The 17,395-nt window shown below is 41.0% G+C and overlaps 1 protein-coding gene across 1 annotated transcript; it reads left to right on the top strand.

Moving 5' to 3' along the window:
- Positions 1 to 892: 892 nt before the first annotated feature.
- LOC306827349 (protein APCDD1) lies at positions 893 to 17,191 on the top strand. Its single transcript, XM_079349096.1, has 5 exons — positions 893 to 1,325; positions 6,778 to 6,961; positions 7,802 to 8,327; positions 14,818 to 15,139; positions 16,017 to 17,191. The coding sequence occupies exons 1-5, from the start codon at positions 1,286 to 1,288 to the stop codon at positions 16,478 to 16,480; spliced, it is 1,536 nt and encodes a 511-aa protein (XP_079205222.1). The 5' UTR covers positions 893 to 1,285; the 3' UTR covers positions 16,481 to 17,191.
- Positions 17,192 to 17,395: the final 204 nt, after the last annotated feature.

The raw sequence follows: 17,395 nt of genomic DNA, 5'->3' as shown, positions 1-17,395 counted from the left end.
TCTCTCTCTCTCTCTGCCACACACACGCACACACAGGTGCTGTGCAGAAAGAGGCTCTGAGAAGCTTTGTAGTTGTTCCTCCCTGCAGGCAGCCCTGATGAGAAGGTTTATAATTTGAGAGCAACAGTCACAAAAAATGTGAAGCATTCATCACCACTGATAATAAGCAGGATGTTGAACACAAAATTAAGTGATGGAAACCTCAACAGGAAGGGCCGTTAAGTTATATCCTAACATTTAAAAAATCGTTTAACAATTTTTACAATCCCGTATCACGAGACATCTACAGTTCTACAATTCGTTAAGCAGACACTTTTGTCCAACCTGACATACATCAAAGTATGGTACAGTACAAGCAAGGATCTTGATGTATGTCTTTTCTAATTGTGCACTACAAAGAGTTAGCTCTCAGAAGATGAAAGAAGCTATTTCAGTGCTTTTTTCAAAAAAATTAAAGAATGTATTATATTATTATACATGCACAATATGTAAGCACAAAGTGGACATGCTTTTATATAATTAACTAGTATAATTAGGCCGGCCTTACCTGTTGTGTTTCAAGTGTTGTATCTACAGAGAAAAGGTAGGGAAATATTGAAATTATAACTCTTTTAAAGCTCCTGTGAAAACCTTTGTTATGTTGATTTTGGCAGCCCCTGTGGAGGAAGTGTCATTTCTTCGTTGATTTTGATCTGCACATGTAAGTAGATTTTTTTTTTTAAGAAAATCACATCATTCTTTTATAAGCCTGGAAGATTCATATAGTCATAAAACGTCCAGGCTAAACAGATCATTACACCTTGCAGCATGGCGGACCATTTTTTCCCTCTTTTTACAGTGTGCAGTGCATCTAACGGGGAAAACTTGAACACACACTCCACGCCCACAAAGTGTGTGCAGAGGCGGGGGGAGTCCGGTCTGTGAGCAGACGTACAAACACTCCTCCAGGACGCACGGAGGACGCGCGTAAAAGCAACCGAGCTGCCCTGTTTCAACAATCGCACTATACTCCTCCAGCATGTGACACTGTGACGCTGGGAACTTCTTTCATCTTTCGGATGCAATTCTTGGTCTCAAACGTCAGATTATATGGGGCTTTATTGTCTGTAACGACCCGGGTCTGTGTTTCCTAAGATGCTCGTCAGTCAGAGCAGTGTTCGCTCCACGCTTTGGATTCACAATGTGAGGATTTGTGTCTGGATAAATAAGGGCGCTGCGTAAAGGAGAAGCTGAACTCCCCCAGTGTGTCCAGTAAAGCTTCGTGTCAGTCCCCCTAAAGAGCGGAATGGGGCCGAAATCTGCACTGATTCTTGTCGCTTTGTTGGGTAAGAAAATGTAACATTTACTTAACCATGTAGTGCAGCGAGTGTGGAGATGCTGTATGTGGTGCTGCTAAAATAATTGAAAAACGTGTGTTCATCCATGTGTGCATGGAAGACAAATTGCTCATAAAAAATATTAAAGGAGTTATTTGTCTCACTTATGAGCTCTTCCAAATGATGCAGTAAAGTTAAAGTGCCTTTTTGGATGGGTTTTTTGTTCCATCTTAAATGAACATGTTTGTTAGAAACGAACCTGACCTTGCCTCTAATTCCTCAGCACACCTGTTAACCATCCTGCCTGAATGTGTTTTCATCTGTGTATCCTACAGGATTAATCATAACAGTGACAATATTTTCTCTTTTAGTTTTCCTTTATGCCCCAGTGATGAACATATTGGAAAGCTAAAAGGCAATAAAAATCTTCCCCAGGGCTGCTTGACAGATGAAAGTGCTTTGAGAGTTAAGAACCACTTAAAAACATCCATTCCTACTGAAAACCCTGTCTGAGCAGCAGAGGATTATGGGGCTGCAGTTGACCCAATCCATCTGTTGTCAGTGACAGTTCAAGGAAACTTTTGGCTGAGACTTCAAATGACCGGATTTAGATGAGGCGATATTTTTGAGTCTGCATCTTCTGAAGTGTTTTTAAGTCAATCTAACGTTCAATTAGGTGGTGTGTTATTGCAGCCTTTCACGGAGCAATAAAAATGCTTTGTCCGCCTGGGTTAGAGAGTGATGTGAATTTTACAGTGGGGAGAAAACCGGAATCTTAATTTAAGCAGCAACGTTTAACAAGACCTCGGAGAAGTTGCTTACACTTCAGGTTCATATAAATCAAATACGAATTCTCCTGAGCCTCAATATTTCTTTAAGTTTTTTACATATTAAGAGTTGCATTGGAATTCGTGTCCTGATCGCTTTCATCATCCTTTTAGGGTCTGTCAATTAGCTTGTGAATATCTGGCACATTGTGGACAAAAGTTATGACAACATTTTTACTTGTGAGAAAGGGACTTAAGGAGGCATCTGAACTTCACAAATAAAACTCCCCACATGCTCCCATGCCAAAATCAGTTTCCCTTTTTCTATTGAATCACCATAGACGCAAAGAAGTAACTGTAATTGCAGAGGCATCAGTCAGAAAAATTTGCTAAATAATTTCATATGAAGGGAAACATTCTTATAAAAAAAAAGTTTGGAAAACTGCAGCAGGTCACAAGTTCAAACAAGCAAACAGGAAAGGAAGGCAGATGATTCTAACTGCCTGCAGCTCAAAGTCTTCCTCTGAGCAGCAGGAAGAGGAGGTCTTTCTGGAAAAAATCGACAAAATTGTACAACAATATTGCACTTGTTTCTGGTTATGAAACACATTTAATAAATACAGAAGCCTCTATAAGCTACAAAAGCAAACAAGACCATCAGCAAAATATTGTTACCTTCGGAAAAATAAATAAATCCCTGATATCAATGCTGCTGGGTTAGACAAAGTGAGTAACAGCAGGCTGCAGGAATAGCCTTTATAAATGATTTCCACAGCAGGTATAGTACAGAACACGTTAGGACAATATTTGTCAGGACTTGTTTTTACTTGTAGCCTATTTTAAATGTCTTGACAACTTTTAAACAGGTTGAGAATCATAGTTGTTGCAGACAGTCATGTTCCCCAGAGGATAAAGTTCAGTTCATCTTGTGATCTCTTTTCTTTGAATGTAGTTACCTAAACACATGTTTTTAAAACTTTGGTCTCTGACTCTAAATCTTGAAAAGGGGAAGTAAAATCTGGAAAGGACATTCCCATCAGGCTCAGCTATACATTGGCCAGCACTATGTGAGAAAAATGTTTGTTGGTTGTGTGCAGTATCACGATAGAAAGTTAAAATGCGATAGAATAAGAGCACATTTCAAGTTTAACTAAAATTAAATGATATGCTGTTCTTAATACACAATACCTGTGTGTGCATCATGTGACTCCTGAATCTAAAATCCATTCACCTCGAAATTGGCACCAATCAGTCTGAGGGCGTTGATAGCTAGCTTGAGCTACATTTATGTCAAAATGAGAAATCAAGCTAACATTTAACATGTACACATGCTGAGTCATTGGTTGTATTTATTCTCAATTATTGTGAAACGGCAATGAGTTGTGAAACTCCAGCTATGTTAACTTTAAAAACCATACAAATATGATGAATAGGATAAACATTGTTGATCAACATCCACCTGTTATCATGTTCACTGTGCGCATGCTGGCAATTTGACATACGCTAAGCTAATGTAAACTGAACCTACTTTGTAGATGTAGGTTTTCCTCCTCAGTATCATCAGTGTGTATCTGTCTGTGTTCAGGCTGACGTTTGGTCCTCATTTGGCTGTCTGTTGCATGATAGCATGTTGAGGTTAGCCTCATCCAAAGACTGCCAGTGTGACTGTAGACCGTTCTTACCCAACAAAAAGAGTATTTAGTTGAACTTCATTGTGAAAGTTATAGTTCATGCTGTTAATAAATGTTGTTAAAAAGTCAAAATTCCCCTCTGACATCAAGGGAAGTAGAAAGTCTTTTAACTAAAAATTACTCGAGCATCAGTACTTAAAACAAACATGCCACATGTTTACTCCTTCACTTTACGTTTGTTTCAAGTTAAGATTCTCAAGTGTTGTTTGGTTTTCTCTTCCTGTTCTAAGTCGTATGTCCACAGCCACATGAAGAGACAACCCAAAGATCAGTCCTTTGTGCAGTCTCTGTTCGAGCGCTTGAGGATTTTTCTCTTCCCTTAAATGTGGAGTGTCTCTGCTTGTCTGGGGTCCCAGTGCTGTGACCTCACTGGTGGGAGTGGGCCAACTGGAAATGTTCTGTGGTTCAGGGCTCTGGGAGTTTTGTGGGTGCTTTGATCTGAATAGAGAGCAGCAGTTTGGGAACACATTGACAGCCATGAGGGAAAAGGAGAGGGTTTGAGTCCAGCCGCTCTCATTGTTGTAATGAGGATAGTTGGGGTTTTTTTCTTTTAGAAATTGGATTAAAAACTCTCACATAAAACCATAAATGACTTTTCCTCTTAAAAAGTAATTTTACTAACAGACTACAAACACCCCCGTCTTGGTAATTTCCTCTTTGTTTCACCATAAGCCTGTTTTCCATTTGGTGTTCTTGTTTGGCTTTGATGTACTGAAGCTCTATAAAAAAAAAAGTCACTGTGTTTAAAGTGACTCTAAATAAAGCTCTTTATTTACATTCTGATATTTTTATATAGCTAATTCTGGACCAGGTGTGTTACTGCTGCACAGTTAGACATCTGATGGTTTACAGAAACACTTAATTTACCCACATTCGAGCAAAACCGCAAAGTCAAATGCTGCCAGACCTACTTGACTTTAATCAGATGCAAGTTTTTCACAGATCAGAGCATATAAGAAATTGTTTTGCTTCAATTGTTTCAAGAAAGGTGGACGTGGGAAGTTCTTGGTTTACTTAAAAAAACTAATAGGCATGAGCATTTACAGACAAAATACAAAAAATAATGTATTTAAAATGTACCTAAAGATAATATATATTCAGTGCATTGACTGGATATGAAGATGGACTGCTGGTTTTCACCTCTTCCTGTTGTGCAGAAGTGAGGCCAAAATGCCCCCCATTAGGGCTGAGTCATCATTGTGCTGATGATGTATTTTGGAGACGGAGGACGCAGCAGAGATTCTGTTGTGGTATTTACGTCCTGCCTTTTTACAATAACCAAAAACTCCTATTTACACGTAAGTTTCTAATAAAACAGGAAAGAATGACCGATTATGTCCCAGTGGCCGGTCTAAGGCTATCCCAACGAAGTAGCTATTCACTGGATCGTTTGTGGGCCAACATGTCCTAGATGGAAGAAGCTTTTGAGTTTAGGCAGCAGGAGGAGCATTTAGAAATAAAAGGGCAAAGCACAGGGACAGTGGGAGACAAATCCTCTGCAGACCAGACTCTCTCCTGTCAGTTCAACCTGATCAGTCTAGACAGGCCACGAAGGTCTGGTTCTGCAAAAGGCCTACAGGTGTGTTTTGTGAATTTATAAGCATTTTACAGCCACTCTGTTTTTTTTTTTGCTTTGGTTCAGGCCTGAATGTATTTTCAAAAAATGTTGCACATATACATAAACACCCGCACACTTACACACATTATATAGAACAAACTGTGAAGCCGCCTCTTTGATTTTGAGCGTGGCCTCCGCCAGCAGTGCAGCGTTACTAATGCCACCAGCTGAGTCGTGGGATCAGTTCTCCACACGGTCCAGTGTTTCCACTAAGCAGAGCTGTGATGCAGTGATTTACACAAAAAACCTCAGCTCACACATATGAGAGCTGTCTCACGGAGTGTAAAGCAACTGGATGGGGCTTTGTTCTTCATGGAGTTTCATGGCTTCATTTCATCATGCATATTTTTTTTGTGTACCTTCCTCTGAGTGCTTTTAGGTTCAATTTAAAAGTGAAAAATTTACTGAGCGTTACATTATTTTGGCGGGCAAGTTAGGTCTGATATAAAGAATCTCAGGCTAACTCTTCATATTTCAAGCTGGATTTCGATGATATTTGAGCATTAGAGGGAGTGAACCTTTGCTGGAATGTGAGCTTCAAGGCTGCAGGCTTTAAAAATGCTTTCATTTCCGATATTTTATCCCTTTAAGCTCAGACGATTGTTGAAGGTATTGTCCTTTCATATGGTGCATTGAGGTTATACGGACAGGGTGGGAACTTTTTTTTTTGGCTCATGGCTCATGTCCTTTTTATCTTTGCTTGCAGCTTGATTCCAGGTTTTGCTTTAAAGTTTGCAGTGGCTGCAGAAAGCTCATATTAGTTCTTTAACTTCCACTTGTAAGCTTTAGCTTTTCCTCACATGTTTTAAGAATATTAACCCACAAAGACTGCCCTCACACCAGGTGTTGCAGGTCACTGATAAAGCCCTGTAATCCTTGGAGTGATGACATGAGTTAAAATGTCTACATTAAACCCTGTAAGCACTTCAAAGAGTCCCTGTTGATTGAATAAGCGGAGTGAAAACATGAGTGGAGAACTTCAAACTAACACAATAACTTCTTTTTTGATCTTTGTATTATTAACTTTCTTTTTGGTTTCCCTTAAAGCATTTCTGCTCAATAAGGCTAATATCAGTGCTTAAGAATCTCCCAAAGGCACAGAACCGTGTGTTTGTCTACTCGGGATTAAGCATCCCCTTTTATCTCAACGCTTATCTCATCCTGTGTTTGTTTGTGGGGATTTTTCATTGAGGCATCAGTATTAATTTCAGTCATTGTCTTAACTATAAATAAACTAAACTTAATGTTATGTCCATACAAAAACACAAAATTCTTCATGAATGACTTGTATCCCCCTCAAACAATCCTGCCTGATAGAAGAAACAAATGACTAATGGGAAAGTTGAACCTTAGTTTAACCTTTGGTGTCTGTGATTTCTTCACAGGCTGGGCTGGCAGTTCGTCTCTCCACCATTCAGACGGTCAGGCCAGCCGTCTGTCTCTGGAGAAAACCTTCGGCCGGCTGGTCAAAGACTCTCAGTGCCAGCACATGTTGAAGCACCTTCACAATGGAGCCAGAATCACAGTGCAGATGCCTCCAAACGTGGAGGGTCACTGGGTGTCAACCAGGTAAGACCACTGTGGACTTACAGTATATGACCGCTTGTTTTCTGTGCACGTTCTTTATTATCAGAAGGCTATTCAAAAATCCAGTGCATCTATATTAATGTGTTAAATCAATATTAGAGGACATAAAGGATAGAGTAGCATTTAAATCTCATATTTGCATGTATGTTAAAAAGAGGGTACCGCTGTTCTTCAATGTTCTTGCCAGCTGTATATGCTGCAATATGTTACACGTGTCTGTTGGTGGGTCTGCTCAGATTTTATGAAGTGTCTGTGGTACACCATGGTAACCTGTCGCAAATCTGTACTCTCTTACTCAGTCTCTAGACTCCTAATATCCTTTGTGGAAAAACTATAGGAATTTGTCCAAAAAAATTAAAGCTTGAAAACGTACGACCAATCGATGTTGACTTTCGGAATTTCTTTGAATGCGACACAACGACTTCTCAGTCGATCCTCTGCTTAAGTAGTGAAACCAGGATTTCAAATCTCTGCAAATGACTCTTCCTACTATACTGGATTAAAATAAACAAATGGCTGCCCAGGAGGATGACAGAACTACGAAGGGGTTAATCCTGTACTTCTCTTTAAGGCGATTTAAAGCCTCCAAATTCCATCTGAAACCTCCTCTGTAACCACCTCAAGTCAGAGGGCTTAATCAGGTTTATATGAAAAGCCTGAGTTCCCTCCCTTCATTAAGCAAGTGCACGAAAGGCATGTTGTGTTAAAATCACTGGCAATGCATAAGAAGAAAAAAATAATGGCTTGCTGCATACACGCTCATCTCTGGACCAGAAACTAAACCTTGTCTTTACTTTAATCCTTATTTGTCTTCTGCTGCAGATGTGAGGTGAGACCTGGCCCGGAGTTCTTGACACGCTCCTACAGTTTCTTCTCCAACAACACCTTCCAGGCTCACCAGTTCTACTACGAGGACAACCACTGCACCAGACCCACTTACACGCTGGTGATCCGGGGCCGTCTACGCCTACGTCAGGCCTCGTGGATCATCCGAGGTGGCACGGAGGCTGAGTACCACCTCCACCACGTCCAGATGGTTTGTCACACAGCCACGATGGCCAAAGAGCTCAGCCAGAGACTGAACCGCAGCTGCAGAGGGGCCGTGAAGGGCCCCTGGGAGCCCAATGTGATCCACGAGTTGTGGAGTGAGGAGGGTGGGTACGACTGCTCCAGAGAGCTGAACTTTGCCATGCATGAGCTGCAGCTGCTGAGGGTGGAGAAGCAGTACATGCATCACAACCTGGATCACCTGGTGGAGGAGCTATTTCTGGGAGACATCCACACCGATCCGTCACAGAGGCTTTACTACAAGCCGTCCAGCTATCAGACCGCCCTGCAAAACGCCAAGGTAAGTCCCTTATGATCCGTTTCAAGTAGACAGATGATGGAGAAATGTGGCGGCCGAGTCCAAGAGCTGCTGTAAATCAGTAGATTACTAGTTCCCCTCCCAGGAATCAATGTAGGACTTCAAGAGGGCAAAACTTGAGTGTAGCGAGGCTATGCTCCTTGCGCGGGCGGCCCGGGTTTGCGTCCGGCCCGGTGTGGCTCCCTTCCCGCATGTCTCTCCCTGATTTCCGGCTCTATCCACTTTCCTCTCTATCAATAAAGGCCAAAAATAAATCTTTAAAAAAAACAAAAAAAACCCTGCTTTATAATTCTATGCTAGCCTTGTCATTGTGGATATGCTAACAGCTGCATTAAGACACAACTAAAGCTTCAAAAAGCTGCTTTGTCACATTTTGTCTTTATCTGCCTGATGTTAAGTGTTCAGGCACAATAAAATATCTGAAAAAAGCTGAGCGATACCAGTGTTGGTTATAGGAATGATAACGTATGAAAGGAGGGTTTGCTATCTATGGCTTTTGTCAGTAGGAATATACCAGACTGTGGTTGCCACTTGTATCTCATTAAAAACTAGACTGTTAGCCTTGATTGATTTTGATTTAAGGAGGGTTTCTCTTAGCAGAGTTATAGCTGTTGCACTGCCGTTCTTGTTACCTTTAACTTTAAAAGGGACAGACTTACCTGTGAGAGACACAGTATTACAACCAGGATGAAAACGTCCTCAAAATTGGTAAAAGTGTTGGAATGCCCTCTCTGAGCATGAAGCTCTCTGCTAAACTCTCCTACCTATAAGTTAACCCATCCAAAGACCACACACCTAAAACAGCTCAAGTTGACTGTAAGAACAGTGTTACTCTATCTTTAGCAAAGCTGTGAGGAGATGGTGTTAAAGAGCATTTTGATGAAAATCTTAACGTTTTGTATGAGAAGTTTCAGTGAAGGTGGAAAGATCAGAAAAATAACTGAGAATTAAGTGTGCTTACATGTCATGTAATGTTATTCTTAGTGGTTTGGAGGCAGTAGAATCCACCTGTCCACAACAACAAAATGTCAACAATGAATCTACTAAAATCTGATTTAGGATCAGTATGTATGTCAACAGTATTGCCCTTTGTATCCTAAAGATTTGCTTTGGGAGAAACCTGAAACTGTGTTTCGTACTGATTTCATCTTTTTTAAATCTAGCGTTGAGAAAGACCCCTTTCATTCCCTTCTCTGTGCTTACAGATGTAATTTCTCTATTTACACTGCTGAGCAGCAGCTTCCCCGCAGAGTGAAACCCTAGAGTGATGTTTTCACTGTCACCCTCCACAGAGATTACAATGAAATCCTGCCTGGTCCACTGTCTAAATAAACATCCATGTGTGTGGGGATGATGGGGCTCTGTGTTGCTGATCAGAAAGTAAACAGAGAGTGGAGCGAGGAGCTGTGATCAGACATCTCCCCTGTGTCGTTGTAATGACCAGAGCTGCTCTCTTTTAAGCCCCTTTGGCCCGCAGAGCAGCAATGTGAAACCAGGCCTATCTCTGGAAGCGATCAACATGTGGTATTCCTAGAATTCGGATTCATGCGGCTGTATGAATTATTCTAGCCAGCACATACCGGGTCTGATTTCATGCATGCCTGAGGCTAAAATCAAAGTGTTGCATGTGCTCGCTGTGTATTGTTGTGAATAAAAGTTAAAGCAGGGGGGTTAGTTGAGCTTTGGATTTCCACAGTTACAATGAGGAGTCAAAGTTGATAACATCATTGCATCAAAGGGTCAGTTCACCAGAATCACACAGTTCTTCTAACCTTCCTGTTAACACTATCAAGACATGAAGATGTTTTTGTTTTGGAGACGTCCATGTTTTGTAGTAAAAAAAAGTAAAAAAAAAAGTTAAAAAAAATTAGATTCTGATGTGTTGTTTTGCATTTCCACCTTCATTTAGATCATTTAACAGAAACAGCTGGCCCCAACAACTGAAGCAAATATTTTTACTCCAGCTCCCTTCATACAGAACAGCCTACACTTATGTATTCTCCATGACTTCATCTTTAGTTTTATCACTTTTCTTTTTAAAGTTTCAGTTAAAAGTAGTCCCAAAACTACCAGTCTGCCAGCCGCTATGTTTCTTTTCTCTAAAGTCACATTGGATACAGAGGGATTTTGCTAGATTTTAAAATATAATTTTTCAGTGGGGACTCTTTGCTGAAAGGATCTGTTGGTGACTGTTATGCTGATTTGGTCAAATTGCTGCTCTCCACACACTATGGGAGCTGTTAAAAGGGTGAAAGGGTTTCCAGCATGGCGGCGGCTGCCCGTGAGCCTCTGGAGCCCCCTGTCATAAGACTACGGGCAAAACAAAAATCTTAGTGTTGCTATATGTTATTTTCTTGTTCTGTCTTTCATTGCATTTCTTTCATTGCAGACACTTCACGAAAAAACACCTCAGTAGATTTAAGGCCCAGTTGGTCACCAGCTTTTTTTAAACAGTGGTAGAAAAATCCTTCACTCCTTTCTGCACAAAAAAGCTCTGAATCCAACAAGCTCCTGAGGTTGTAATGCTTTCTTTTAAAAGTGTTTTATATTACCAGGGTGACTTATCCAATCCATTAATCTTAAGCATTTTACCCAGAGCTGGGCCCGCTCCACAATACTTGCTGGTGCCAGCATGTTCATTTGTGGTTATTGGGTGGATCTCAGTGGTGATGCAAGAGCAAAGCAGCAGACTTTGGTTTAGGGTTTGTTTCTTCTGTTTTCCCCATTTTTCTGTCGCCTGGTTGCTTTGCCTTGATAATAAACCTTGTGAAGCAGTGATCTGTTTTTTATACTGTTGGTGTTTGTAACCTGTTTCTGTGGTTATTTGGTTTACTATCCCTCATGCTGAGACTTCGTCAGCTTGTGTGTATTTTCCTCACTTCCTTTATGTAATTTGTCCTTCACCCCTTCCTTGTGAGGCTTAAATACTTTTAAAATATGCCTCAAACTTCATTGAAACAAGCTAAACAGCAAATAATAACATGCTGGTCTTGCTTAAAGGATACCAACATCATAAAAAGTTGTAGTAATTTATGATACCAATATGTCTTTAAAAAGGATCTTCACGGCCTGACGTAGTCTCTGTTCCATGTAAATCATTTCTCATGTGGACATCCTCTTCCGTGAACTGTGGTGGTTTTTCCCAAAGTGAAATATGGCTGCCAAGCAAAGGGAAGTTCTGATTCTTCTTAATCTACTGTGGTTTGGATTATACCTTCTTTCTACGTCAGTTTGGAGGAAAGAGTTTGCCAGATGTAGTCCATAAAAAATAAAATGCATATATGTAAACTATTTGAAGCAAGGGCAGTAATATCCTTCTCATTTCCTACATTTCTTATTGCCTCAGTCGGGGTCTGAAAAGCAATTTATTGCAGCAAAAGTTGGCTCAGGTTTGATCAGGTTTGGAGAAAGATCTTTAGAATAAATCTTATTTTTTTTCTTTTTTAAGTTTCAGAACATTCTGTTTTACTTTCAGATGTGTGTGTGTGTATATATATATATATATATATATATATATATATATATATATATGTGTGTGTGTCTATGTTTTTATTATTTGCCTTTATTAGATAAAGTGGGACAGCTGAAGGGAGACAGGAAATGTTGGGAGGAGATAGAGTGGGATGACATGCAGCAAAGGGCCGAGGGCCTGCGACGAGGACTATGGCCTGAGCACGCTCAACATAACCACTATTTGATGCCCCTTTTCAGTCTTGTTTAATGCTAAACAGCTCTTCCATGCTTTCACTCAAATTAAGGCTCTAGTTTTCACTGTGTTACTTTTCTGTATTGTGTTTCATGGCTGCTCTTTTTAATCGTGACTTCAAGCTGAAAGTAAAAATCAGGTTCCATTCTAGCATTAAATGGGTAAATGGTCAAATCAACCTTTAAAAACAAAGTCTGCTGCTTTGCGGTTTGTTTCTTACAATTCAACACCAGTGAATTTTATTTCTCTTAAAGAACCATTTGTACAGATATTGGTTTGTGTCGAGCTGGCCTGAGGCACCTCTGACATGACTCCAGCACTCAGCTGTGGTGATTACTGCCTCATTACTAATTGACATATGAAACTTTTATGTGGTAAACTAAAGGATGGGGATTGGGGGAACTCAGGTCCAGAACTCAGAACTCAGGTTTTGGTTTCATACCAAAAGGCTAAAAGCCTTGTTATCATAGTTTCTGGTTCTTACAGTCCGGAGGAGAGAAAACAGGTGGTGCTAAAAAATGTTGTCATGCTCGTCTGAGTCGCCTTCAGATATCCCCGTCCTCCTCAGAGCACTGCAGAGGGTGCTTAAAGACTCTCTTTCTTGTCCAGCTTCTGCCTGTAGGGCTGCATGCTCTTGAGTATTAGGTTGGTCTTTGCTTTCCCATGTAATCCATCACAACAGACCAAATGTCTACCTCAATGTGTATAATGCCCATTAATGTATAGAGGAGTGCTAATAATGACACCGTGAAGCACTGAGGTTAAAGTGGGCAACTGAACTGCATCATGTTATTAATTGTAATGAAACGACAAACAACAGCAAAGAACAGAAATCTAGAATTAAAACAAACACACAACATCAAACGGCTGCACCATGCTACAAAATACTTTAAAAAAAACTACAATTTACAGACTACAATCTGAACTACAACATAACACTCAAACAAAAACTACAAAGTACAGCTAATCAACTACTAATACATCTACCACAACATACAACTAAAACAACAATAACCAGCCATAGACATGGGAGACATTTTCATGGTTGGAGAACTTTTTTTTTTTTTTTTTTTTTTGGCTCAGTCAGGCTGTGTTTGTTTTATGGGCTCAAAGTTCCTGCAGATCTGGAACATGTTCTCCACACCTGTTACCTAAACTCTCCCACAGACTGCTCTCGTTCTTGTCCCCCTCTATATACAAATGCTTAAATACATATGCATATTTATTTCCCTGCACACTCATATTTATTGATTTTTCTCGACTACACGCATGTATTCTTTCTTAAAAGCACAAATGGTGCTCTATGCTTTCATTCACACAGAGCTGATTCACAGGAGGCCTCGCTCCAGTCGTCCCATTAACCTTTCACTCTGAGGCGGTTATAGAGCTGCTCTGGGATTATCTCATCTTGACCACAGAGTGAAACAACTTTCTTTTTTTTTTTTCTCGTCTCATAGCATTCTCCGTTCCTTTATCCTCCCCATAAATCTCCCGAGGACAGAGTGATGTCTGGGAAAAGAGTGATTGTGTTGGGGAGTTTGGGTGTTTTAAAATTTGACCACCATCGAATAACACAAACTCCAGAGCCTCCCTGGAGTTGTTGGACTTTTTGGAAGAGAGATGTTGTGTAGCACAGTATGAATGCTTCATGCTTTTCTCCTGCCAGAGACCCACATCTGTCCTGTCTCGATACTGTGATCACATCCTGTACATGATGAATGGTCATTTACATGGATAATAACAGCAGTTTGTAGGTTTATACAGTTGAATAAATGGCATCCTGCAGTTGTTTGGAAGAAGCATGAAGGATCATCTTGCTGTTCGCTGTGTGACGTCCTGTTGTCACAGCTCTCGTTCGCCCAGACATCTGTGTTTTACAGTGAAACGACGTGATCAGCCTGAGAAAATAGTGAAAAATTGTCTGGCTTCCAGCACTGCAGAGCTTCAGACTGAAAGAAATAGTTTTTCCTCCTTCATCCCCGTACAGACGCCAGGAGTCCCTTTTATTTGGATTTCATGACGTTATTCACTGATGATGGATTGAAAAAGCTTTCAGCACTGACAGATTTTTTACATGACCAGGTTTTCATACATTGAAGGTCAGCTGGAACTTTAGCTCTAAATTTGTAAAGAAAGAACAACTGAACATCAGATTTGTTTATTATCATTATGATTACAAATTTGGATTTTTGTCACCTCACCTCTTGAAAACATCCTGATACTTTCCACAAACTATAGCACCAAAGTCATTCTATTTCACTGTATGTGAGGTTATTTATCACCAAATAAAATAAAAGCAGTAATGTTTTTTTTTTTAATATAATACAAAGTTTACATTATTTTATTTTTATATAAATTTAATAGCACACCCTTTGAATTTATATTTGAGATTTAACATAAGGCAGCTGTGGCTTAGTGGTAGAGTTTGTTGTCTCTCAACTGGAAGGTTGAGGGTTCAATTCCCATCTCCTTCAGCCACATCTGACTTGTCCTTGGGCAAGGCACCAAGTTGCTCCTCCTCTTTTCTTGACTGTGTTTAAATGGGATTAGTTAATATTGATGGTCACTTAAGCAGCCTCTAGCATCAGTGTGTGAATGTGTAGGTGAGTGGCCTGCAGTGTGAACGCACTTAATAGTCTTAATATTAAATTCCCTCCGCTGTGTATTCAAGACTTTCATCTTTCATCTTATTTATTAAGGAAGGAAGTAAACGTGTTTGGTACACACTTCCTTAAATAACATTTCTTTCCCAATTTTTTCTTTCAGAATCACGACCACGGCTGCATCGCCTGTCGAATCATCTTCCGCTCGGATGAGTTCCACCCTCCGATCTTGCCTCCGCGGGCCGACCTGACCGTGGGGCTGTACGGTCAGTGGGTGAGCCAGCGCTGCGAGGTCCGCCCCGAGGTCCTCTTCCTCACCCGTCACTTCATCTTCCACGACAAGAACCACACCTGGGAGGGCCACTACTACCACTACTCCGACCCCATCTGCAAACACCCCACCTTCACCATCTACGCCCGCGGGCGCTACAGCCGAGGGCTCCACTCAACCCGGGTCATGGGAGGAACGGAGTTTGTCTTCAAAGGTGACTGGTTGATTTATCGTGTTGACTAACTTTCCTCATCAGGAAATTAACATCTAAGGGGCTATAAAACCAAATATTCCATCATTCAACGGAAACACTTCTTGTTTGCTGTCTTCACTTTGACTTTTTTTTATAGTTGTTTCCCTTTATGGCCTCTGGTGATTTGCAGATATCTTTGAATTGCTTTAATCATGCTTGCATTAAAATGCAAATGAATTGGTAGGCCTAAAAAAAAGGGTTTTTTTTGGGGGTCTTTTGTGCTTTTATTGTACAGATAGGACAGTTGATTTGAGTTGAAATCAAGGAGTGAGAGGGAGAGTTGGGAATGGCGTGCAGGAAAGGAGCCATAGGTCAGTTTTGAACCTGTGCTGCTCGCTTGGAGGACTTTAGCCTCTGTACATGGGGAGTCCGGACTAAGCACTAGGCTACCGGCGCTCCCAAAAGTTGATTATATTTTATAAAATTGACAAAGTCAGTAAGAATTTCTTATAATACAACAACCTTGTTAAACTTTTGCCCTGCAATCTTTCATAAACAGAAGTTGAAATGGAATAGTTTTGGCCCACGAGTCTCTTGTTTGTACTTTAATGACCGTCAAAGTTTTTGTGCTTTTTTGCCAAAGTTGACTGTTTTTCCCAGATCTCTGTGAGGGTCATATACTTCAGATTATTTGAACTATATCAACAACCAAGACCCAGTTAGTAACAACAGAAAAACTGTAACTCTAACTGTATCTGGTAATACTGTGACTTCTGTGAATACTGGTAATACTGTGACCACACAGTGGGTCAAAGACAGGTTATTGTTGGCGATACTCTTTTCACCCCTAAAGAAACTACTGAAGCTCACAGGTCTTTTTTTCATATTCCTCCTCTAGTGAACCACATGAGAGTAACTCCCATGGACTTGGCCACCACCTCTCTCCTCAACGTCTTCAACGGTAACGAGTGCGGGGTCCAGGGCTCGTGGCAGGTCGGGGTGGAGCAGGATGTGACGGTGACTAACGGCTGTGTCGCTCTGGGCATCCGTCTCCCGCACACCGAGTACGAGCTCTTCCGCATGGAGCAGGACTCGCACGGACGCTACCTGCTCTACAACGGCCAGCGTCCCAGTGACGGCTCCAGCCCCAACCGGCCGGAAAGGCGGGCCACCTCCTACCAGATGCCGCTGGTACAGTGTTCAGCAAACAGCCATGTGTCTGACTTCAGTAGAACGGATGGCAGCGACAGGCCTCTGCTTCACCACAATGACTGCACAGGGTGGCATCGAGGCAGCCACAAGCGCGTCACGGTGGCCGTCACCGCCATTGTCACGTGTTTGCTCCTCTGCTGGCATTGCTAGACAGACGTATTGGATTGCAAAAAATGCCAAACATGAACTTTGAACTTCTCAGATGTGAAGGAGGACTGGTGCTTTTAATCCTCTGAATAACTCTCCAAACCACCAAAGACACTGCTGCACCACAGAAACTGCACTTTACAGTGGAACTGAAGGCAAACTGATCTGCGTTTCCACAAATACACAAAGATGTCAATATATAAGACGGACTTGAGAGTATGTTTTTATATTTACCTACAACTATCAAGTCATTTCTTGGTACAGCAACAAGACAATGAACCCTTGAGAAGAAGCTCGCTGCTGGTGAAGAGAGTCACCGTTTACAGTAAAAGGGAACGACAACGATTTGATTCAACTGTTTATTTTTTTTTTAGACTGTTGCTGTAAAGGATGAACTCGGCCTCAGTTATGACATTTCTTCCACATTTATCTGGAGAGTAGTGTATCAGCGTAACACCACTTCAGCTGCCCGAGAATAACTAACATTAGAAAGATATATTATTTTCCACTGATGGAAACTGATTCCAATTGAGCTTATTTTAAAATGACAACATGCTCCGATTTTAAATCTGCACCTGGAATATTGGCAAATATACTTGCCTGGTAAACTGTTTACATAATACAAATAAATGCTCCGGTCCTACTTCTGTTTACATGCACCCTTGCATTGTCTGATTAGCCCCAGCCTTACAAACGGCTGTTTGTGTGTTTTTCTCTCTCTAGTTTTTTCTACACGTCCAGTCACGTCCCTTAAGTTGGACAACACAGACCATTTGGAGTAGACAAGCAGTTGAACCTTGTAGTGGCAGAAACGCAGCGGAAGCAAGTGATGACAAACTCCAGGAAGCTGTACTGGGATTGTGATTAACATTGTTCAAACATACATTAAAACACTGAATCTAATAATTGACAGAGTTC

Source organism: Symphodus melops, assembly GCF_947650265.1.
Source record: "Symphodus melops genome assembly, chromosome: 7".
NCBI lineage: Eukaryota > Metazoa > Chordata > Actinopteri > Labriformes > Labridae > Symphodus > Symphodus melops.
This window is presented reverse-complemented; position numbering and strand designations above follow the sequence as displayed.